Genomic DNA, 25,268 nt, shown 5'->3' on the forward strand with positions numbered 1-25,268 from the left:
CTTCTCCCTTATCATCAGGGAAATAACATTTCGGGCTAGTCGATTCCATTGCTGTGACTATAGCCAACTTCGAGAATTGGGTTGCCGTATCTCTACCCAGCTTCAGGTGCATACTTTATGGCGAGTGCGATTTGTTGCATATGCGGCATACATTCCTACTAATGAAAAATACAAAATTCGCTCAAAATACCTTGTATCCAACATTCATAACAGGACTACGTACACGGAACAACACATGGAATGGCATCGCAACCTATTAATGGCAATCGTGCCAGGTATTCTGGAGATTCCGCCCTAAGTTGGTGTTGTTTTTCCTCTTTCTTTACAGAAGGCGTTTTATGGTAAATACATGATGAGGCTCAATGGAAACATTTCGCTGCTTTTGCCACCTTGAAGCACTATGGTTGCTCAAACAGTGTAAGCTTTTTTAACGTCCATAAGGTGCCTTATAAATATTTCTGCTATATTCCTGCGTTAAAAAGAAGCTGCCCCCAGTAGCACGAACAAAAGTATTATTTTTGTTCGTCCTACAACTACACATTCAATAAGATAGTGCTGCCGGGTGTTCTAGAACACCAAATTATGTACACGAAAGTTATTCGTGAGTGGTAGACATAGCCTCGTGAATGCTACACGAGCATGGCCTGGAGTTTCAAAAGGTGTATATTGGCGTGCGTGCGCACGTGAACGTGGTATCGATTAAAATAACAATACTTCCCTCAAGGGGCAGAGAAATTTTTTGCTAGAGCACACTCTTTGTTATCCGACGAGTCTACGGGCCTTCCTTCCTACATGCACTCTGATACATAGAACAAAAACATTTAAACCGCTTGCATTTTATATTTCCCGCTTAGGTTGGGATGGCGATATCTAGTTCTTACTCATATTGTAGAAATCTTTTTCGGCGTGTACATATACTAAATTTGGAGATGAACCAGAAATAACAGGTTCCATACATTTTTGTGTGTGCGTGAGCGTGTGGGGGCGTGTGTGTGTGCGTGTGTGTGTGTGTGTGCGTGTGTGGGTGTGTGCGGGCGGGCATTTGCGTGCGTGTGTGTTTGTGCGTGCATGCGTGCGTGAGTGTGGTGCTATACTGTAAATATTAACTGTACACCGTAATTATTACCCATATATTCATCGTTGGCTTTCTCTGCGTCACTTTGTACTTTTATAATGCATCGATAGGGTGGCCTAGTGCTCTCAATGGGCTACTTGTTTTGAACCTTAAACACTTTCATCCCATCACCAGTATCGGAAAAAATCCGGAAAATGCGAAGGTGTAGTTTAAACGTGTTTACTCACTACGCAATAGGGAATACATTTTACCCCGAATTTGCAATATTCTAGGGGAAACGATAGCTTAGTGACAGACTGCGCAGAAGTAATCAATTTGTCGAAGGCTGCTTTACTCGTAACGGTGAATTTGACACTATGATTTTTAAAAGCATGGCGCTTCTTTGTGGTCTGTGTTCTATTTTTGTGTTGCACAACTTCATTGCTGCCATATTCACTTCATAATGGAGTTTCTGCAAGCTGTTCAACATCGGCACAGCGTTGACTAACCCGGCTTTGCTTATGTACTGCTATCTAAGCGAACTGGAAAACTACGTACGGGTATTTCCAGAAATTTGTGCTGTCCAAACACAGGATTCATAAGAACAGCGGGTGCTGTGCGGAGCTTCGGGACAAAGAGAGTATCTCCGTACGTCAATTCCTGAATTTTCACGTACGCCTGCATCCACACCCACATGCTCGTCCCGATTCCGTAGAAGATGGCCGTGGCCACTTTCGACAGGAGCCACATCCTGGCGGTCGCAGGGCCCGGTGGTCCTGGTCACGCGATCTGCACAAGCAGGAGGTCAAAGAGACGACGGGGTTTCAGAACTCAGTTACAGTGCCACTGAAGGGCAATGTGTGCCTTGACTCTCACTTAACTCATAAAAAAAAGACACTACCCTTGTAATGCAGAAACGTTTGCTTCGGATGTATTTAGAAGACAGCAACTAGTATTCACGTGAGAGTGTAAGTTTTGCCAGTGTTCGTCTTTATGAGCATACTCTGCGCACCCTACCTTCAAAAAAGTGGGCTGCCACATTTGCGGACCCGCCACCAAATAAGGGCATAGCACCTTCAGCATAGTCACGAGAGGTAAAGATTTATGTAAACAATTTTATGCTCCCGAAAGGGGAGCATAACAATGAAATAGACTGTATACTATGCGATGGCCCTGGCATACTGCAGGTTGTGGAAGTGCTCGGAAGGGCGAGGTGCAGTGACCACCCTGTGGTAATATCTCGAATAAGGCTAGATTTGAGCAGGAACCGTAACAAACTAGTACGAAAGAAGCCGATCAATGATGTAACAGTAACAGGGAAAGTTCGAGAGTTTAGGATCGCGCTGCAGAACCGCCATTATGCTCTAACCGAAGAAGCAGTCTACGACACAGGAAGCCAGCGACAATCTTACACGCAATATCACAGGGTGTGCAGTAGAAGTTGGAAGTGCGATCCCTGTACAGGATACTGCTACACTTTCCTAGGAGACGAAAGATCGAATTAGAAAACTGAAAAACATGGCAATATTGTCACGAAGCAAAGGACGACGCAGTTGTCTTGAAAAAGAAAATTATTGGAGCGAACTTGTGCTCCCCTAGCAAGTCAAAAGAATACAGAGGCGGCGAAGCAGCGGTCAACAAAGTGACTTGTGCAGGCGAGAGTCGTCGAACCGAATGCCGCGGCGTCTGCTCTGCAGGCTTTTATCTTTCAGTGCGAGTGTTTCTGGAACCGTCGATTCATATCTAGAACATTGTAGATCACTGAAGATTATTCTGGGCTAACGACGTTAGGGCGAAACAGTGTGCTTATCTGAGAGTGATACGCCGTGAGGCTTAAAAATAAAGAACGCAAGACGCGTTTTGCTTGGAACGCAGATAACACAGCAGGGCGTGTCCCGGTACTAAAAAAACAATAAATCAACAAAGCTATACATGGTTCCCGCAATTACCCCTTCTCTAAAAGTGCATCAACCCGATGCTAAAATAAAAGACAGTCCGAAGGAACAACAAAAAAAGTCCGTCATCTTGCATAGTAAGGTTTCAAGCGAACCACGTGGACGACTTCGGGCCGCGTGCGTCGTCGTGATGTTTCGGAATCACCATCGGGGATCACCTCGTAAGTAAGTTGGCCGACACGTCGTAGAATCTGGTAGGGTCCAAAATACCGTCGCAGAAGCTTCTCACTGATTCCGCGTCGTCGGATGGTAGTCCAAACCCACACACGATCCCCTGGTTGGTACTCGAAGTCTCGGCGTCGGAGGTTGTAGCGCCCGGCATCCACCAGATGCTGGTCCGTTGTACGAACTCGAGCGAGCTAGCGGCCGTCCTCCGCACGCTGAAGGTATCCTTGGACGTCGGGGTTGAGGTCGTCATCTTCTAAATGCGGAAGCATGGCGTCAAGCATCGTAGTCGGAAGTCTTCCATAGGCAACTTCGAACGGCGTCATTTGCGTAGTTTCCTGGATAGCCGTGTTGTACGCAAACGTGACAAACGGGAGCACTTTGTCCCAAGTCTTATGTTCAACGTCGACGTACAATGACAGCATATCTGCGATCGTCTTGTTCAGACGTTCCGTTAGCCCGCTCGTTTTGGGGGTGGTATGCCGCCGTTCTTCGGTGATACGTGTTGCTGTAGCGTAAGATTCCTTGCATAAGCTCCGCAGTGAAGGCCGTTCCGCGGTCCGTGATTAGGACTTCAGGTGCTCCATGTCGCAGCACAACTTGGTTTATGTAGAACTTTGCGACTTCTTGTGCAGTCCCCCTCGGAAGAGCGGCGGTCCCTGCGTAGCGCGTCATGTAGTCTGTCACTACAACAATCCACTCGTTCTGTGATTGTGACGTAGGGAACAGGCCTAGAAGGTCCATTCCAATCGGTTGAAAGGGCCTCGACGGGACGGCGATCGGTTGCAGAAACTTGGCGGGTATTGTCGGCGGCGTTTTTTTGTCGCTGGCAGTCACAGCAGCTACGGACGTAGTGGGTGACGTCGGATGCAAAGCGGGGCCAGAAGTACTTCATCTTGATTTTCCTAATTGTACGAGCTGTACCGAGATGTCCGAAAGACGGGTCGTCGGGGCACGCTTCCAAAATTTCGTCATGAAGATCTGCCGAGATAAGAAGAAGGTAATTCGCTCTCCTTCCGGGGCTGAAATTTTCTTCTCGAGGACGGAGTTTTTCAGGCTGAATGCAGGTAAGTTGCGTTTGAAGGCACTGGGAACGACGACGTTGTATCCTTCTAGGTAGTCGATCATGACGCGTAACTCGAAGTCGGCACGCTGTTGGGTGGCTAGATCGCTCTCAGTTACGACTCCGAAGAACGCGCTGTCTTCATCGGAGTCTTGTGGTGGTGGGTCGACGGGGGCGTGGGACAGGCAGTCGGCGTCGGAGTGTTTCCTCCCGGTTTTATAGACTACTGAAACGTCGAATTCTTGCAGGCGCAAGTACCACCTACCAAGACGACCAGAGAGGTCCTTCAAATTTGCGAGCCAACACAGCGCATGGTGCACTGTAAGTCAGAGGCGGGAGTGACACTGGTCTCCACAGAAGTGTGATTGCTTTGTTTCTTGTTTTGTTGGTTCCGATATCAGTTGTGTGTTCATATTTTTGTTCTGGTATGATTACGCCAGTGTGCACCTTTTATTTTATTTTATTTTGGCCAACGGATGTAACTAGCTTTTTTATTTTTTTGTTTTGTTTGTTTATTTTTGTTATCTTCTTCCTCTAATTGTTGTTCCTTATGATCCCGCTGCTCCTCTGATTGTTACGGGTGGCAGGGCCCCGTCAGGCAGTTTTGTTTGCCTTTTGTCATGCCATCCAAGGCATTTTTGAATTATCTAAAATAAATGGATACAACAACAACAACAACAACCTCCCCAGAGGGAGAGGCGAACCTCTTTCGCGCTTCCAGAAAGGTGATGTTCTCAGTTACCTCAAAGTTGAATATCTTTTTTTTCTATTTCAAATGTTTCGCATTTGCGGGAGTACGCTGCATGCCGCCCGCCGCAGTTCACACAAGAGAGGGTGTAGGATGGACAGTTGTCGCTCGGATGATCATGCGCCGCGCATTTTGGACAGGACGTTCGACCACGGCAAGAGGTTGTACCGTGCCCGCACCGCTGGCACTTAAAACAGCGCCGCGGGTTCGGGATGTAGGGACGGATGGAGCAACGGATAAAACCTGCATTTATGTGTTGTGGGAGAACTGCCCGGTCAAAAGTCAAGATAATGTGCTTGGTGGGAATATCCTTGTCGTCTCTGCTGGTAGTGATGCGTGTCACGGCAGTGACGCCCTAATCCTTCAAGCCGGCAAGGAGATCCTCATCCGTTTCGTTCAGGAGATCTGTCTCGGATATCACACCCTGCGAGCTGTTGAGGCTCCGATGGGGTGTGACCATGATGTCTAGATCAGCCAGTCTAGTCTGAGCTAGAAGCTTTGTGGACTGCTGCTTGTCATTTATTTCGATGAGGAGATCACCAGACCTTTGTTTTTTGTACTTTTATCATTTTCTTATTATGGCTTCACGATGTTTTGCAATCAAGAAGACTGACTGAGATGCAAGAGGATGGGGTGGACTGAGCGACTCCATGACGAGAAATCGAGAGTAATGATCTCGTTCAGGAAATGTTAAGGATGGCAATGGGGGAAACAATACTTCGGTGCGACACCTTTTAGGGAGCCGATCACGTTTGGGAGGGGTGTTTAGACAATACCATAAAGCATAGTATAAAAGCAGGGGACGGGGGTACTTTCTCCTTTGACGTTACCCTGGTAGTCAAAGAGGTCCGGGAGCTCCCGGCCTAGTAGGCAGGCAGGAAGCCCATCGGCCGGAGCTTGACCAAGTCTCTGACGACAACCGTTTACGGCTTCTACCCTTCACTTTTAAACACCTCGCCACGGTTGGACACAGCTTATGTGTGGGAGCTCGGGGTTCAATGTGTCGCTGCTCACCGTCACCCTGAATATTCAAGGTGCCCCGTGCGGGGCGTTTCATAATTTCGTCAAAGTGTTTGGACATGTGCTGAACTGACGCTTCAATTTCGAGGACAGTATCTCTAAGGGGCATTATCTTGTATAGTTTTTCACTTATTGCGGCGAGTTGAACAGCTATGTTTGTAGCAGAGCCGTGACCTAACTAACCGCATTTTTTCTTCGGTCCTCCAGGTGTTCTGGTGCGACGAACGGACAAAGCTTTGCCTTAACAGTTCTGATGTTAGAAAGGCCTAAACTGCGCAGCCGCAAAAGACGACATGCTTTGCATGAATACAGTTTGAACTGTCGGTAAAAATTGACAAGCGGAGGCGTAAAGTACGCGTGTCTAAAAACGTCTTCCGCACACTAAGACAAGCCGCACCTGATCCCGATGCTTCAAGATGTACGAATTTTTTACTCCTCCTTTGGCAAGTAAGGTATTATCCATTTATTGGAAGGGATGGCTATGAAATTTTATGCTGTGCTAAGAAAAAATTTGTACCTCAGTGGAATGGTTTTGGCGCGAACCACTACTGCTTATTAATGCTCTGAATTGTTTTTCTTTGTTTAATTCCCAAACCGAGAAAAAGATTAATTGGTTTACGTATTGCGTTCTCAAAAATTACTGGAAAAAATTTCGAAGGGAGGAAATGGCAAAATGTAAAATCATGAACTTCGACATTACGACAATGAGATGTGGCAGTTACTCTTTGGTTTTAATGTGTCGCCAAGTATTGGAGTTTAACAGTTACGCTATTAACACCAACTTGGACGCGATCGTGGTGTTCCCTCAGGTAAAACGTGGCAGTTACCTGAGGTATGGGGTAACTGCAGCATGTTTTCCCTTCACTCTCATCGCCTTCCCTGTTCCTCGCCTGGAGTGCAGTGGCCGACGCCATTTTGCAGTAGTCGTTCCCAGTGCGGCAAGTTCAGTCGCTCACTAACAGGGGTCGTGCGAAGGTTAGACCAGCGACCGAAGCATCAACTACATCAGTTGTAGTGCATGGTTATAGTTTCGCGGAAATAAGGTAATCGCAAGAGGGCACTGAATGTCTTCCTTTGAAACCAGCCACAAACAGACGAGTAGTGAATCGGTTGTGATTGTACCATTGGGTAGCACCTAAGCTCAATACGGGCCTCGGAACATAAAAAAGAAATTATGGCAAGAGCCAATGCACCCCCATAGTATACATTAATTCTTGAAGCAATGCAATAAGTTCCAAATATCAGGGACCTTGGAGACGGCAATTTTGTATTACATTACAAAGTCTTGAGATAAACCTTTCCGAGTAGTGCCTACTTATAATGAACGTGACAACCAAGTGCCAACGTATCTTTACGTCCATAAGCGGCTGCCCGGACAGCCGCAAGTTATTTTTCTGACCGAAGCACCAACAAGCTACACCGAAACAAGGCAGCGAAACGAGCTTGCGTTGAGTCTGTGTTTGATAAAGTCGAGATTATGACGGAATCTTGTCAGGCCGGGAGGGTACGTTCCGAACAAAAAAGAGACGCCGACCAGTCCAAACAAAACGTGCTGACGTTTCGGCTTCCAGCACGGAAACCTTGTCAGAAGTGCATCACCGCAACGCAAGTACGTTTTGTTTGGACTGGTCGGCGTCTCTTTTTTGTTCCAATCTGTGTTTGAAACGCGTGGCGCCACCGTGTCTGACTAAAACTATAGAAATATAATATACTCGTGTGTCGTTAACGCTACCTAAGTCAACACGAACTAAGGAGGACTCCCGCCACTTTCTTGTGCCACACCTGCTCGAAGGGTACTCTCAATACTTAAAACTGCTTGCAGTCCTTTTTTAGTTTTGTTGCAAGCACGTGATGAGCACTGTAACATGCAGCAACAAAGTACAGCCACAACTTTCACCCGCTCAGTGGTGGGGACACAAGTATGTCTCTGCTCTGTCAACAGACACAGAAAACATTTGGTTGAGGCACAAAATGCAATCGTGCTAATCACTTTTGCCTCGGCAACCGAGCCTAGGTAGTCGTCCAGAACGTAAGCACCTAGAAAAAAAACTGCCAGTCCCCGACTAAACAGGAGTGTGATGAATCGAAAACGGTAAGGGTTACAAGGTACGTGCTCGATTAATGCGGAAAGAGGCGTTCCTTTGGTTTCTCTAACCAATTTGGTTGTTTTTTCTGCCCCCTCATACCCTACGCTGTCGTCGGTGGGGAACTGGTGTGCTCATTTGTTGTTTTGTGACTCATAGGCTCGTGTGTTCAATGCATTCATAACAGCATGGAAGTATACGGAAGAATGACAGGTTTTCCAACAAAGAAAGAACACTTTCCCACACGGCCCACACGTAAACATATGAATTGTGGTCGGGTGGCACAGCGAAAAATAACTCAAAATCGTGCGGTATTTTTGTTGCACTTTATGTCCATTAAGGATGACAGAATGCCATGTATGGTGAAAAATACGGTTTGAGAGCATACCTAACACTTTTAAAAATTGTACTCTTTTACACAGACAATTGTACACAGACGCTTTCTTCGTCTTTTACCTGCAATTTGTGTTCGCATATTCTCTTGTTCGCATATGTATCTTGTCTTGCGGTTTTATTAAAGTATTCTGCTTCTATTGTATTTCAAATTTTAAAGGTCCCAAAATATCACACGTTTTCTTTACCATTTAAAATAACCGGTAAGATTTCCTTAAATTTTCTGAAATATTTTGGCAGGAATTTCTTCTACACGAGCCAATACCGACCTATGTCGTAAGGGACACGGAAGTGACTTGTAAACATTGCGGGACTACTGGCGCAACTTTTATTCCAAAGTCTCTAGGATTTGTTTCGACAAGTCTGGGTGTGATTACGCGAATTTATTGAATAGAAAAATATATGTTAACATGCTGTCTTCCTCTCTGCATCCTTGCTTATTATCTGTGGTGTTTTCGTGTGACGCCAGGAAAAATGACTTGGCTTGACTGCGCTACTGCAGGGCTCACGGACCTACTGACAGAGTCAGTCGGCCCAGCGTTTAGTCCACCTGCCGCTCAGTTGAAACTAAGTCGCTCAGTTGAAACTAAACCATGACACGTTTGTGAACGGAAGAATGTGCATTTCTTGAGTTTGTTCGTTTGTACACTGTATCAAGTTTCAAGTCCACGTCACTACACACAAGCGCTGCACAAGTACTCTTGGGACGCTTCGCTGACTGGTACGCAAGCTGTAAAACTTAAGGCCAATTGAAGGCGGAAGAAAAAGCCAGGGAAGGTATTATATGGACTAAGAAAAGAAAATCAGCTGAAACTTTTGCCCTACAGTGTAAAACAAGGCTACAGACTGCCTTTTTTTGAGCTGGGTTAAGACGCAGAGCCGTCAGCAGCACGACCACACATCGGCGAACTCTTTTCCGTCTGTGAAATGCAATTATTAGGCGTGAGACCCAGTGTAAATTCGGGGGACGCTTACTTCACGAACGCTATGCAAGAAATATTCATCTAAGCTGCCTGAAATACGAAACCTATACAAAAATGTAAATGTAAAATTATATACCTCACATTTCCAACAGCGCCTGTGCTGGCTTGCGGCCGAGTCGTCGGGAGCACTAAGAATGGTGTTTTGCCATTCGGAAGTTCGAATCCCCGAGGGTATACCTTTTTTTTGTCAGTTACTTCTTGGCTTTCGGCCAATGTTTTCTATGCAAAATTCATTATTCTTTAGCCGTAAAGTTCATTGCTCCACGAGCGAGTTCGCATAACGCGCGCAAACTAACACTGGCGCGCTAGCCAGTTCTTGTTGGCGTGCTGTTGCCGTGTGTACCGACTCCTCCCGGGCAGTGGACACAGGCCAGGATCGGCAGACCCTTGGCCTGGTGCGGACACGCTTTTTACGATACAGACATGACTGAGCCAAGCTTCAAAGATGGGGAAAAGCTCATGGCATTTGAGTGGCTGCGGTTGGTGGGATGGCGTTTATCCACTCATTGGGCCTCGGATATTGATTGCTACAATTCCAAGCCGTCTTTGCAGGCTTATCTGAGGCATTTTACAGCCGACAAAATGACGGAAGCGCTGTATGACGATTACTGAGATATCAAGAATACCGATCCAACGACAACGATGGATGCCAAGCATGTTGTTTCAAAGAACCCATACCGAAACTGATTTCAATACTGAACTTGGACATCGTCCAATCACGTAGCACCTTTACCTGACGTTACTGCGGTTAGTTGGTGCATCCGGCGCAAAGCGCGCATGGTAGTTTTTCTTCTTTCAGGCTTTATAAAATAAATACCGCCTGATCACCACGATAGACGAGGAAAAGTGCGTTTATTTTAAGCAAGTCTGAGCAGCGGAAGCAAAAACTGGAGCTTGACAAATTAACTTCAATGTCCCTTTCAGCTGGCACTGGTCTTAGAAATTTTTTTGCTTTCCAACAACTGTTGATAAAGCTGCATGGGCTTGTTCAGTTTTTCTAGCTTATTTCACGTATGCGTTTAGTTTTGATGTGAAGTGATTTCAGGAAAATATGCTGTTGGGCTAGTTGGTTCATTGCTTATGGAAAATCGATCGCTCCCAACGAGGACAGAAAAAACGAAGAAAGACGAGACAGATTTGTTGTGGGCGTAAATTAACACCTTCCTAAATTGTTCCTGAGAACAATAGGTAAACAACTGTTCCATAAAAAATTACCAGCGAGGCATGAATAGATACCCGCAGTCGTGGAAAATAAAATGTGGGAAGCAGTTTTTTTGTTTTGCAATTCCATACCAGCTCGCGCGAATTCTTACTTCTGGGTTTAAACTCCTCCTGCTGACTACTTAAAAATAGTGCAAATTCAACAACTGCTGAAGCAGAAAATGCAAAATCTGCTTTCTTTACTAGGTGGTGTAAACATTCAGCTTCACATTGCAAAATAAAAAAGATCTTCCTAGCTCCACTGTGAAGTACCTCAGGAGAATTTACTATCACTGCGGTAGCACTCGTGGCGCAGAACTGGGGAATTATGAACAAAGTATTATGTTTCATTGAAAGCGGGCCTCTACGACTTATATAATTACCTGGTACCATTCCATGAACCGAATTCTTGGAGGAAAAACTGTGCAAATGAAGATAAAAGTGGTACTTAAACAATGCTTTTTTGCGCAATTCTTCTCTTCCAAAGACCCATGTGTCCCATTAAATGCTTATGCAGACGCACGTCAAATTGCAGAAAAATGTCCCTGAATGCAGGTACGCGGAGAGGAACTACGCCCTTCCGCTCAGAATGACTCAACCCGCAAAGCATTCTGCGAAAAACGAACATGGCACAAGTTTTTTTCAGAAAAAAAAAATCAAATACGCCGACGGTTGCCCAGTGACCTGGCTGAATGATTCAGACGCGTTGAGCCGAAAGAATTCGAGCAAGGGGCGTTTTGCATACACCTACAGAGACCTGTGCAACTTTTAAATGAATAAAATACGCAGAAATACATTAGAGAAATGATAACACCCACAATTAACAAGAGTATCATCTAGCAATTATCATAAGGTAGCGTCTTGTTAGCGATGTAGGAGCGATAAATAATGCACAAAGTGAATACTGCTGGAAATTCGGATGATGTATGAAGGAGGTGGCCACCAAGGGTTTCGCTCTTGTGGTTACAACCTTCCTTTCCCGGTAATTTTTGATTATGTGTAAGAAGGTACTATATTCGCAAGTAATTTGCTACTGTGGCGAAAAGCAAAAAACGGCCGTGTGTTCGAGATTTCGGCGCACGTTAAAGATCCCCAGGTGGTCAAAATTAAACCGGAGCACTCGCGTTGGTTGCGTCGGCGCGTCAAACGCTGCAATCAATCAATCAATCAATCAATCAATCAATCAATCAATCAATCAATCAATCAATCAATCAATCAATCAATCAATCAATCAGTCAGTCAGTCAATTTGCTACTGTGTTTTACTAAGCAACCAAGCCAACTCGCCTCCAGCAAAAAATATCGAAAGCGTTTTCTTCACCCGTCGAAATACCGCTCCAGAAAAGTTTAGTGATAAGCGAAAAACAATCGCAAATTTAAGATTACTTTTTAGACATTCAAAAAAGCAACGAAGCGCACAACATTTCTTTCAAAAATCATCTGCTTCACCGTTTCCTGCAGCACAAGACAGTGCGGTTGATCCTACTAACAAAAAGTGGCTAACGGATTTGCGCTGACTTGGAATATCCCTCGTTGCGATATGGAAGCGCTAGAAATTATTTGCGTGTATTAAAGTGTTGTTCATATCTGCTTTTTCTCCAAGGATAGTAATTAACCATACTTAATCAAAACCAACCGGTCCAGCACTAGTGCAGAACATTCCCAAAAAGAAATATTCATTTATAACAAATGCGGTCACGCTACAAAAAAACAAAAAAAAACTAGCCTGCGTGCACTTCCAAGAGACATTGCATTTGCAGCTGTGGTTAAGGCAGCAATGACTACCGCGTAAATTGTGATTTAATACGTACGAATTGGCAGTGTCCAGGGGTATCTTGGAAATCACATGTGCTGTGATGTTGTCGCTGATAGTTTTGTATAGTTCGTAGTTACTAGTCATACGCATAGAAACTATATTGCACACGCAAGGAAACCGACGCAAGCAATGTTTGGCTGCTTTGTCGCCCTCAGCGCCAAGAGACGCACGCGCCGCGATACTTGAAAGCAAAAGAAAGAAAGATGATGCAGCGCCATTGTTCCCCTTACGCAAGTGTTGCAGTTTCCTTCGACGTGGAAGACAGTGAGCTCACGCGCAAGAAATACCCTCAGATCATTGTGCTGGGTACAAAGGAATCAGCGCTGCTTACGCCAGCCAACATTGAAATTGAAATTCTTTCTTATGCTGAAGATATTTAGTATTGACGCTTGTAAATAAAATGTACCGCCGTTGTCTGGAAACAAATCTAGGTTTTTAGATGCGCATACGCATTTCAAAATTAAGGGTACAGACAACGCAGCGCACTTAATTTAATCATACGTTTTCCTCTACATGAAAGTGCGTGATCTGTGTTCTATTAACATTATATGCCAGGGTTCTCGTGCTGATAAAGAATGAAATTCAGGTGAGGCATTTCATTTCGTCCAGCACTATTCATCTAAAAAAAACGGGAGTACAAGAAAATAGCTAGCCTTTGCCACACAGGTACAGTGAACATGTTCTGTTGAGCTTGCTGATGTAATATCCACCGACGACTTAGCAGCTTTGATCGTGCGCCCAAAAATGAGAAAGACTGATATTTATTTTGCAGTGAATGACGGAAGTTTAAAATCCCCAGAAGGCTGTCAACGTTCTCGTACTTTTCATACTTGGATTTAGTATTCTTCGAAATAATTTCCTAATTCTATTGTGAGATGCTATTTGGTTTGGTACAAATGAAAACATTCGTAAAAGCCCTGATAAATGTTAATTTGAAGCTTAGCATCACAGAAAAAATTATTTATTTGCATCGTGGCCCCAAGGATGTAAATTTCAGCCAAATGTGTTTTTTACTACGAAAAAATTTCAGGTGTTCAGTACCGTGCCAAGCGAATGTAAGGTGACCAAAAAATTCGGAGGAGCGTTTTGTTCTTGGTAAAGGAAACGAAACAAAAATTCAACTTCACTTCACCCGTAAAAAATGTTTGTCAAAGCAGCTACGGGTAAAACAAGACTTCCGCCGACACCAAAAAATAACAAGAAGTGCGACACTGTTTTACCTGCGTAGAAAAACTATAGAACGCAAAATAGTTTATAATAAGCGAAGGTTGCGTCCTTCTTTTAATACATATTATTAGTTCTGCCGAAAAAAGTGAAAAACAAAGCCATACAATCAAAGAACAGTTGTCATGAAAATGAATATGGTGAGACACTAAGGAAACCTCCTCTATCTTCAAGAAACAACTTGTGATTACTACGGTAGCAATCGAAAAAGAACGTACAATAAAGCGGGAGTCAGCTCCAATTGAAGAAGTCGCTTTCTCACGCAGTGGTAACGATAACATGTTCGGCATAAACTTCAAAAACGCATGAAAGTCCAGAGAATCAGTCATTAAAGTGGCTTGAGCTCTCGAATATGGGCAAAACGACTTCCACACAATTTTCTTGCAGCGGACTCCCTCTTAGAACCCGCCGATCAAGGAGAAAACAATGTCTGTCAAACGGACAAATGCGAGGCCACTACAGAACGATATACACTTTTTCTTACCAAAAGCGGTTACGTCGAAAGACAGCAATGCATGGTACATGTACTTCACCAGACAAACTAGACTTTCTAAGCAGGAAACGTGCACAAAATATAAAAAAAAACTTCAAGAAATTTCATTCGTCCTATTAACACTTTCATTTAGCACCGCAATTTTCGGAATGCCAAATTATCTGAACCAAGGAATTGCCATTCAACTGTTTTGTGAGGCTTGAGGGGAAACACAGGGCCGATGTGGGGCAATGCACGTCTCGATATAGCCTGCTGTGATGGGCTTGAAACCAAAGCTCGCATGAAAGTTTGCGAAAGTGTGAATAAACGCTGAAGCGTCTGACACAATATCGTTGAAGGTTGCTGGTGACGCAGTGTAGTCAAAGTTGAATCCAAACCCACATCCGATATCCGGCATTATACTGGGTGTCTCGCCATCCACAGTTCCTTTGTTTCGGCATTGTACGGCTTTGGTGTTCAGCGCGGATGTGTGGACGTTGGCGGTGGACTTGCACACGTTATATGCATATTTTAAGTTTATCTTCTTTAATGTCCGCCAGCAATGCGCCGAGCATTAGAGTTGTATCTCTCATGCCGCAATTTCTATTAAAATAACCGGCGCCGTTTCCTGGTTAGCTTTGACGTACGACCACCACCTTTGATGATGATGGTTGGTGTTTAATGGCGCAATGCCAAAAAGGGAAAATAGCATCAGAGAAGCAGTTATTAATTAAAGATAAAGATGAAGTTTATTCGCCCATTTATACATTGATAACAAGAAAAGGGCTGAGGAAAAAAGCTTCAAAGCAGCTTGACGGGTCCACCAGCACCTTGGGTACATGAAACCAACGGACAATTATTCAGAAACGTAGTTGCAGGCGACTGTGGAAGCCTTGCTACACACACACACACACACATACAAAATGATATAGTTTGCGTCACATCGCTGAAGTACATTGAAGCCCGAAAAAAAAGAAAAAAAGGGGCGTACAAAAAAAATTTGTGCCCTACCGCTCTCTCAGGAAGGATGACCTGCAAAGCTGGACGCAGTCCACGGAGTGCACGAAACAAAACCCGCTTGTCGTAATTTGCGATGGAGCATATTTCCTAGCCAATTAGCTCAACGAACCTTTGGCGGATCCAAGCTTTGTTCTTGCAGATAAACATGTAACTACCTGTGTCCCTGGCGTGTCGTAAGCATCTTAATGTTTGCGTAAGGCCGGGTTCCAACTGTTGCCACAACTGTCCTAAGAACTTTAAAGAATGACGCCATTTTACACCTCAGCCGTCCAAACTGCGTGACATGCTATTTTTTTACGTCCATAGATCCCGGTAAGGGGTTTGCGTTGGTAATCGGAACATAGCCTAACACACAAACCCAATATGCTCTACCACTAAGGACTCCGGAGAGGTGCCATTGGGCCGTTTAACGTCCGCGTTTAAACTTCGCCAGACCACAACAGGCATGACATCCATCAGTACAGGCACGGAACCTATAGCTGCGCGTGCGCCCCCCCCCCTACTCTCTCTCCCTCTTCTCCACTACAAATATGTGCCCACATAAACTGGCAACCGGTTATGTGCGCGTGCTTAGAAATGACAGACGGGGTCAAAAATATCCCCTGAAAGACCTCGGAAGAAGTGATATTGGCTCACGCCTGCATACCAAGCGCGCAATTTGCTGTTCATCCAGGAGGGAATCGCCGCTACTCCACGAGCTGAACTTGAAGAGGTAGCGGCGGTGCCAGTAGCTTTCTATTGTTTTTGTACCAAATTGCGCTTGTGTTTGGGCAAAGCTTCGATTCTTGCTCTCTTCCTCCAAACGAACGGCATGCATCCGTACCATAGCGATTTAAAATCTGGAAGCCTGGCGCTGTCCGTTTTCCTTCACACTCGTATGCATCTTACTGTGTGTGTAAGATGTCTGTGTAACACGTCGACCCACACCCGAACCACTCCATTGAGTAGGACAGCCAACTAACTCCATTACCAGAACCACCGGAATTTCATCGGTAGCGGCATGAAGCCTAGGTGTGAGTGCACGCCCCCTCCCCTTTTTTCTAACCGCAAACCATGCACGCAGAAACCGGCAATCAGTGATGGCCCATATTAAGGCGTGAAAGACACCGGCGAAAATGTCGCTCGGAAGGATTTCAAGCAGGAAAACAAATATTGGCTCAAACCGGCAGCGATTCGCAGCTATTTGGCAAAGTGAATTGGAGTGGAAACGACGACGGCGGGTTTCGGTCGTTTTAGGGGGCAGCGGTTACCTAGGCTTCGCGGAAGCGGCGTCTGTTTATGTCCGCGTAACTGACTGAGCGAACGCAGCAGCGACCAAAGAAAGAAAACGGAGAGGAGCGTCTAGCGAAGGGTGAACTGGAGTACGACACGTGCGGCAGCGGCGTCATCTCTCTCAATGGCTTTCCCTCCCACATGTTTCATGTGTCGCCACCAAGGAGCGCACTCCCCATGGCACTTTCCCCAGACGCTGTTCCATTCTCCGCTAATCCAAACCACGGGACGTTTGTCCGGGAGGTTCAAACGTGATATGCAACAACATGCTCGCTGCTCCCTTGTGTGTCCTTAATCCGAGCACGCGACATTTGCGCGGGAGGTTCAAACACGGTTGGCGACATGCTGGCCGGCGGCGGCGGCGCTCTGCGAGGTAGCAGCAGACTAGCGCACGCCGCCGTACGTTCGCTGATCACGCGAACACTTCGTGGGACGCAGCAGAAATGCGCCGTGACCAACAAGACTGCAGCTCGCGCTGCGCACAAATTTTATATAAGGGAGTGTAATAATCGTAGGGCATTTTTACACCCATCCGTGCTTCTGTTTATTTTTCGCTATCATCTGATAACCGCATGCCGCCGTTCGCTGCCGACTGCGCAACTTGCCGAAGGGGCATCGGCGGAGGCGAGCGGGAAAATAGTTGTGAAAGAGGTGTCACCGGTGGTGAGGAGGAGCCCTGGAACGGCGCCGAGTAAATCGATGACACCGGAATGAAAACTGGGGGGGTTAGACATATACTGCTATGCAGTAATATGCGCATGAGCTGGCTTGACAGGCTGTGTTGATAATAGAGGTAAATTATACGAAAAAATAAAGAAACGGCCGTAGACAATCTTATCTTTCCACTGAGCGGCGTGTGTCAGGACTATTCTGGCATATCATGATTTAGAGTGCAACACTTACAATTCGTAGAGCGTAACTACAACAAAAACAAAAATCCCTACATGTATAACGGTGAATACGAGAATAAAAAGAAACCAAATAATAAGTACCAACATAGAAAAGTATTCTAAACTTTCCTAGGAAATTTGTTTCTGATCAACATTTGTGTATAAATTTTATTTAAAAGACGCGGCAACATAACGTTCATCTTGAGCGCAGAAAAAGCAGGGACACAGTAGACGAGGGCAAGCGGTATTATGTATGTTCGATACACTTTGAAAACCGTAACCCATACAAAAAGTAGGCACCTGAAAGTGTGGATAATGGATATTGAGACCGTGAATACTAAAACCTGTGAGTAGAAGTAAAATTGACGCAAAAGAAAAGACAATGGAGATGGCTGCTTTATAGGGGCAGGATGATTACACGTAAAATGGAAAAGAGCTGCAGAAATTGTACCTCAGCTAAAAACTTCAGAACACGTTGAAAAGAAAACATCGGTTCGTCGGTTAAAAAGTATGATGGGTGCAGTGGAATGTGTCGTCTCCACAATTAAGGGAAGTGTTTGTGCCGTGTTGTGTCAAGTGCCTTCCGTGTGATTAGTACGTGTACTACGGATAGCTCCTTTCCACACCTGTTACACATGGGTCCGTAAGCTCCAGTGAGCAGGTGGGAGTGCGTTACATGTGTGTTGCCTATCTGCAGCCTAGCCAGGGCGACTTCAGTGTATCTTTTGTGTGAGTCAATTGTGTAGCGTCCCAATTGTGGTTTTGTTACGTGTAGTTTGTTGCCTGTTGGTTGACTGCAGTATAGTTGCCATGTGTTACGAAGCTGTCGTCTGGTGTGTGTTTTTAGGCCGGTGAACGGTACTGTTGTATTTGTCAACTGTGCTCATGAGAGCAGCAGCACCAGCCATTTGATCAGCCGTCTCATTGCCACAGTGCCCTGGTACCCAGCGTATATTTATTTTTAAATTTTAAGCATAAGCAGTCATCATAACCTTCAAATGAACATTGATCACATAGGTTTTAGACGACCTTCTTGATGACAGTGCCTGCACAACGCTTAGCGAATCTGTTTACACGATAGACTTGGGAATTTTCTGTTTGATGATTTTATGATGTTTTGATGATTTGAAACAATTAGGATGCCATTCGCTTCTGCCGTATAAATACTGCTATGGAAATTTATTGTTTCACTAACACTAAAAGTTGGTCCGTGCGTTGCACAAGAGACAGCAGAAGCAGTTTTCGACGCGTCGCTGAAAAATTGTGCGCACCTGTACCTGTTCTGGAGGAACAGGAAGGGCTGAGGAATCGCACTCCTGGGTACCCTATTTTTTCTGCTTGCGTGAATGACAAGTCGCATGATATGGGATGAAAATGCCATGGTGGAATGAAATAATAGATGGGTGTCTTGTGCGTATCTGAAAGTTAAACATTGAGTGCAGAAGTCTCCTCCCTCTTTCTGAGAAAGAAAGGCAAGGAACTAAATGGCGCGTTTAAAAAGAGTTGCAAGTTTGGGGTATCGCTCATGATAGGATTAAAAGGATGGTTGGTGAGAGATGCAATCTTAGATCCATACACCAGTCAACATACTCCCGCTGATGCCCTAGGCACCATTTGTCACACTCGACATACAGACTCTCGACAGGGCTAGGGCGGAAAGCGCCGCATGAGAGGCGAAGGCCAAGATGCAGCACTGGGTCGAGCATTTTCAGGGCTGTTTTTTTCGCCGACCCATACACGACACTGAAGTAGTCAAGCCGACGACACCCTACCAAGTCCGCGTAGAGGCGCAGCAGGAGTTGTTTGTCGGCCCCATAATTGGCGTGAGAGGACCTTAAGAATGTTCATTGTTTTTAAGAATCTGCATTTAGGCTGTTCGATATGCGGAATGAATGTAAGCTTTTTGTCGAATAAATACCTAAAAACTTATGCAACATGTTCCCAGGAATCAAAACGCCGTTAAGAGTGATGTCTGGGTCTGGGTTGACCCCACGCTTCCTGAAAAACACAGCACAAGAGCTCTTTCCGGGATTAATTACAAAACCAGTCTTGTCTGTCCAGCCGGCAAGTTTCTTGACGCCAAGCTGGACTTGACGTTCGGAGATTGACATATGACATGATTTCAAAAATATCTGGACGTCATCTACATACATGGAAAAAGAGATTGTAGGTGGCAAAGCCTTTCCAAGAGAGTTCACCTTAAGCGTAGAAAGAGTGCAGCTCAAAACGCCACCCTGTGGCGCGCCATTTTCTTGCACATGAACCTCTGACAGTGCAGAATAAACTCTTACACGAAAGGTTCTCTCCGCCATATAACTACAACAGATGTTGAACATGTTCCCCGAAACCCCGATTGACTTCAGGTCACTAAGGATGCACTACTGCCAGGCGGTGTCATTGGCTTTCTTGGGGTCGAAAAAAACTTTATGGTAAAACAGTTTATGCACGAAAGCATCCTTGCTACATCATTTAAGAGCGACAAGTCTGTCGTGCCGAGATCGCCCCACCCAGAAGCCTGCCTGGCATCTCTCATGAAGACCGTTGTACTCCAAGAAGTACACGAGTCTTCTGCTTATCATCTTCTCGAGAAGAATGCACAGGCAGCTTGTGAGGGCGATGGGTCGATAGCTTGCAGGAGAGGAAATGTCCTTCCCCTGTTTTAGGAATGCCACAACTATGCCCCCCCTCCAAGAGTTTCGAATTGGCCCCGAAAGCCATAACTTGTTGTAAAGGCGAAGAGTGTTACAAGAGTGTCTGCGCGTAAAAGCTATATCATTGTATATGTGATGTTGTCTGGACCTGGAGCTGAGGGTTTGCAGGTACTCAGAGCACCCTCAGCTCACGAAGCGAACACTCGGAGTTATAGGACGTGGTTCATCTGTCGTTGTCATGTAAATGCTTCTTTTCGGCCGAAAGTTTGTGTTTCATGAAAGTGTTTGTGTAGTGTGCTGAACTGGACACGTGTTGGAAGTGTTGGGCAAGTGTGTGAGCCTGGTCTTGGAGTGTGTCCCCTGTTGTGCTGACGAGAGGCAGGCTGTGTGTTTGTTGTCCTTCGAGTTTGCGTATAGCTTGCGTATAGCTAGTGTATAGCTTGTGTAGCTTGTGTAGCTTGCGTATCTTGCGCGTGTCTGCGTATGAGTTTTTTGATGTTATGAATGAGTGCCAACTATGCCGTTTTGCCTCGCGGCGCACCCGTTTTCCAAACGTTTTTGCACGTTTTACAACAGGAGGTTACCCGCCGTGCGGTACCGACGAAGAATACCGCACGCCTTGTTCTCGGCCTTTGGCGCCCGCCTACAGTCCTCATTCCACCACGGCCTCCTCTGGTTGCGAAGGGCACCACAGGCGTGGGGAATGGACTTTTCCGGGGGGGGGGTCGAGGATGAGCGCCGTGAGGAGTTGGGTAGCTTCTTCCGGAACCCTTCTTCCAGAACTTCTTCCAGAACAACAGACAACAGAACCCTTGACGCCCAGGCACCGGCAGCGAGACATGAACAAATATTTCCTAAACATTGTCCGCGCGAACGCTGTTAACAGGAAGGAAATCACACACTGTATTGCCTTAATTTTGTTTCCTCAAAAGGCGGGAGTTTGTTTTATGGTCAAAAGAAATCCTACCACATTTTGAAGTGGATTTTATTTGTGTGCCGTTACATGGGTGTTGCAAAAACTGGACTTCAGAAATGGGGCACGCATTGGATTGAGTGCAGAATATCCAACACTCGGGATGTCACGTAACGCCGTACTGTTACTACGTTAACTTAGCCTTCACCGCAGATACCGGGCGAGAAAAACACGCTGCTAACGTCATTGCCCTATCTTCAGTTCATTGAATAGATTGGAGAGTGGCGTATGCATTATGGTGGATTTTGGGATCTCCCTTGCCAGCAGTTTTTGCTTCCGCTTTTAATTCGTGCATTCACTGAGTTGTACACCGAGCGTGCTGGCCGCAGCCCCTACGCACGGTGCTTCGAGATAACCATCTGGCACTACAAGGTTTTGTACAAACCATCAAGTGCATTTGCATCTGAGTGAACCTGAGGCAGCCAGTGGGGCACCTTGTATGACAGCAGGAGTGGCAACTGGGGCTCCTCTTAGGGGAACCTGCCGATGCTCAACTCTTAAAACGCCTAAAAAAAGCCTGCGTTACCACACAGCTTCGTCTTCAGCGTTCAGGTCAAGTGTTCAGAAGGTCGTTATTTCTCGAACGCATTGCAGCGGAGCGGCTTTTCTGGACAGAACTGGAACAGTGTCTTTCAAACCGAGCCAGACGTTGCAAACCGCGTTCTCTCACCTTTTCGTGAGAGCCATAGCCCCTCACCGTGTTTCTACGTTTCCTGTTTCATGCAGTCACACAGCTTCTGTGACCTATTTGGCATATGCCCTGCTCGGTAAGCCAATACATTGTTTGCAGCCAAGAATCTTTCCTTCAGGGCTTTGTTCCCCACAACTAACCGTGCATTCCACATTACGTCATTAGATACAGCCATTGATGCGTTCTACGACGATACGCGCTGAGGCGGCTGGAAAGAGTGCAGCCTCCAGTAGGCTCAAAGGCGCCACTGGTGTTGGAACGTGTGCACGTTTGTCTCAATAATGGAGCTTCGTTGTTCAAAAGGGCGTTGAATGCCGCCGGGTGGAACCAATTTGTCACCTCGCCGCGGTTTCTCAGTGGCTATGGCGTTGTGTGTCTGAGCCCAAGAAGGCGGGTTCAATTTCCGATCGTTTTTCGGATGGAGGCGAAAAGCGAAAACTCCCATACGCTCAAGATTTGGGCGCACGTTAAGGATCCCGGGAGGTCAAATTTAATCGGGAGCTCTCCATTACGGCGTAACTCATTACGCGTCTAGCGTCGGCTCGTAGAACTTCACAAGCAATCAATCTATCAATCCATCGATGAATGAATGAGTGAATGAATGAATGAATGAATGAATGAATGAATCAATCAATCAATCACTCACTCACTCACTCACTCACTCACTCACTCACTCACTCACTCACTCACTCACTCACTCAATCAATCAATCAATCAATCAATCAATCAATCAATCAATCAATCAATCAATCAATCAATCAATCAATCAATCAATAAAATCAATCAATCGACCAACCAATTTTATTAATATAAATATATAATTAATTGGGGGATTAATATAATTATTGATCATTATTTATTTAATTAGGTAATTGTGTGATTAATTTCTCGATTTCTCAGATCCTTGGCCTTCTAAACAACGCCACACAACCGACACATTGAACTTTGCCAGACCGTTTTACTAGGCCTTCGCGCTGTGTCTCGCGAACCTCTACAGGATGTCAGACCTCCGGGTATGGGCTACGTGCCGCACTATAGGTAGTTTTAAATAAGTGGCTTCGAGATTTTGGTTGTAGATTGGTGTTCAAAGCATCTTTTTCCGCATGGCACTGCCAGCGATGGGGTATTTTTTAAGCAAGCCAACTTCTCAATGAGAAACAGATCGTCGCCGGATTGCTAACCTCGAGGCCACACATGAGAGCATAAAACCACTAATCTCTGGCGAGGTCTTAGAGATCGCATACGTTGCTGTGTCGATGGTCTTAACCGTATTTTGTTTAAGCTCGAGGTTTGCGCTTCGTAGTATGGCCAAGAGCGTGTTATGGGTCCTATTTTATCTTGTTTCCTTGCGTAAAGAGTTGCGTAAATAAATTGAAATTCCACAAGATAAAAAAAAAACTATACAGGAAATTGCTCTGACATTTCCAGGAAGCTCAGGAAGCCTCAGGAAAGAAAGTATCCCAGGGAGTAGAGCCGTGTCCCGGACCTGCTTTTACATCTTTTCTTGAGCTTCGGCCTTATGATCGTTAGCTGCTACCAAAATCGTTTTCCTGTTTTTTCCCCTTCCAAAAGAGCTGGAATTGTTACGTATGGTTCATGCGCTGTTTAACACAAGAACGGATGTCTAAGCACCGTACAGGCTTTGCTTAGTGACCGGCCAGCCATTCAAATACCAAGTCATCCGTGCATATTGTGTACAAAGCAAAAAGGTCTTTACACCTTTTACACTTGGTACGTCTAATCTTGCTATTTCTTTCGTTACTCATGCCACTTTTATTTCGGTACCCCAATCTTTGTGACCAGTTTCGATACGTGGAAGTTTTGCTTTGTTGCGTTGTGACTAGGACAACAGGCGCATGAAAACTTTATTTCCCACTTTTTGTTCTTTCTAGATGTATACACCTGGCTTACAATGTCATTTTACGGCTCTAGCTGCGTTGTACATTGCGCAAACGCCTGTCGTTGGCTTTGTTATGCGCGCAAAGCCTCAGCGAAAGTAGGCAAGGGGGCTGATGAGTGAGCAGGCGAGAGTGAGTTGAAAAGGCCGAGACCGCGTGGAAATAGAGCGACGGCGGTCGAAACGCCTTCAAGTTGTCAATAAAATTGCCTCAGATAATCGAAAATGAATGCCGTGCTAGCTCCTTTTGATTATTCGTAATGTGGCAATGTATTGTTCTACCTTTCACTCGTAAGTGCCGCCGACATCATCATGCTGATAAATTCCCGAGTGCAAAGAGCATAGACTTTTTAAGGTACTCTGGTATGTCTCAACCTTTTCTCCAGGTGAAGTTATTCACGGTCTACTTATAAATGTAAATACGAACGCTAACCGCATAAAAACACTCAGAAAGCCCGAATAATATCTTATGTATGCCAGATTTTTGTCACCTCGTGTTACATATTCATTACTGTCACAAATGCTTCTTGAATAACATTTTTCGACAGCGCTTGTGAACTGCACGGAAATTTAAACTACGTGCACACATTTCATAACAATAAACAATGACGTTTTCTACCATCAATGACAATCGATGAAGGCGAAGGAGATACTCTTGCTTCTATAGACTGCGACATGGCTACTGTTTCAAGAGCCTCAAGAACACACCAAGTGTGAAAACCGTACTTAAGGTAATATGTCACCCAACAGAAACTGAAGAAAAAGAGTATTTTCCTGCTGAGTCTCTTTTAATAACGCATTGCGGTATTCAGGTTATGCCTGTCCTCTATTACAGTCCAATTCGGTTATAGCGAACTGTGATATGCACCGCGATTAGTTCGATATATCAAATAGTTCGATATAGCCGAACCCGTCTATAATGAATTTTTTTGTTACGAGTTCGCAACACGCGGGACAGCCCCCCTGCCATTCCCACGTAGAGAAACAAAAGCATAAATTATGTCATTACCTTACACAAAACAATCCATTTATTGCAGTCACTAAAGGTACTTTCCACCTTATTTGCCTATTTCACAAAAGAGCGGTGATTTTTGTTACTTTCGTTACGGCGAAGACGTCGTTTTTGCCAGTTCAAGTCCGTGTACTTCAATATCGAAGTAATATTGGCAGAGCACACCGACTGGTGAAAGCACTTCCTTAACCTTTATTAAAGCACCGAAGAGACTGGGGGTGTTCCTTGTGACGTTTTTAGTCTCTTCAGTGCTTTCAGCAGCACCAGCTGCCACGACATCAGTGACGGTGTCTGCTCCTGAGGGGCTCACAGTGATGGAAAAGTCGCCGTTGACACTTATGAAATCCTCAAAGTACACTCCGTTAGGCACATCATCTGGAACGTAGGTGAGCTCTTCGCGCAGTTCACCGATGATGCCGTCTTGGTCCGGACTCGCTGGCTGCAGATGTGCTCCGCCGTGAATACCGTGCGTAGGAAACAGTTACGGACGGTCTCAGGCGTCACGTCGCTCCATTCGGGGCTCAATATCTCAATCGTGGCAAATCAGCATGTCAATCACACTCCGAGACAATGCATTTCGGTGGCAATTGTTAGCGCGCCGAGTTCGATATAACCTATGTAACTTCGTTGTAAGGAATATGTTTCGCATGCATTTTCTTAACGGAGTTCTTTTCCTTCGTAATATA

General features: G+C 45.4%; 1 protein-coding gene across 1 annotated transcript in view; it reads right to left on the minus strand.

Moving 5' to 3' along the window:
- Window positions 1-25,268, minus strand: part of LOC144164323 (AB hydrolase superfamily protein YfhM-like) — an 85,237-nt gene that overhangs the window by 53,118 nt on the left and 6,851 nt on the right. The window contains exon 3 of the mRNA XM_077694818.1: window positions 1,731-1,843. Coding sequence (XP_077550944.1) covers window positions 1,731-1,843 — 113 coding nt within the window. The remainder of the gene's footprint in view (window positions 1-1,730; window positions 1,844-25,268) is intronic.

This window comes from Haemaphysalis longicornis, unplaced genomic scaffold (assembly GCF_048455015.1).
Source record: "Haemaphysalis longicornis isolate Haplotype H1 unplaced genomic scaffold, Haemaphysalis longicornis Haplotype H1 scaffold_13, whole genome shotgun sequence".
Lineage (NCBI taxonomy): Eukaryota > Metazoa > Arthropoda > Arachnida > Ixodida > Ixodidae > Haemaphysalis > Haemaphysalis longicornis.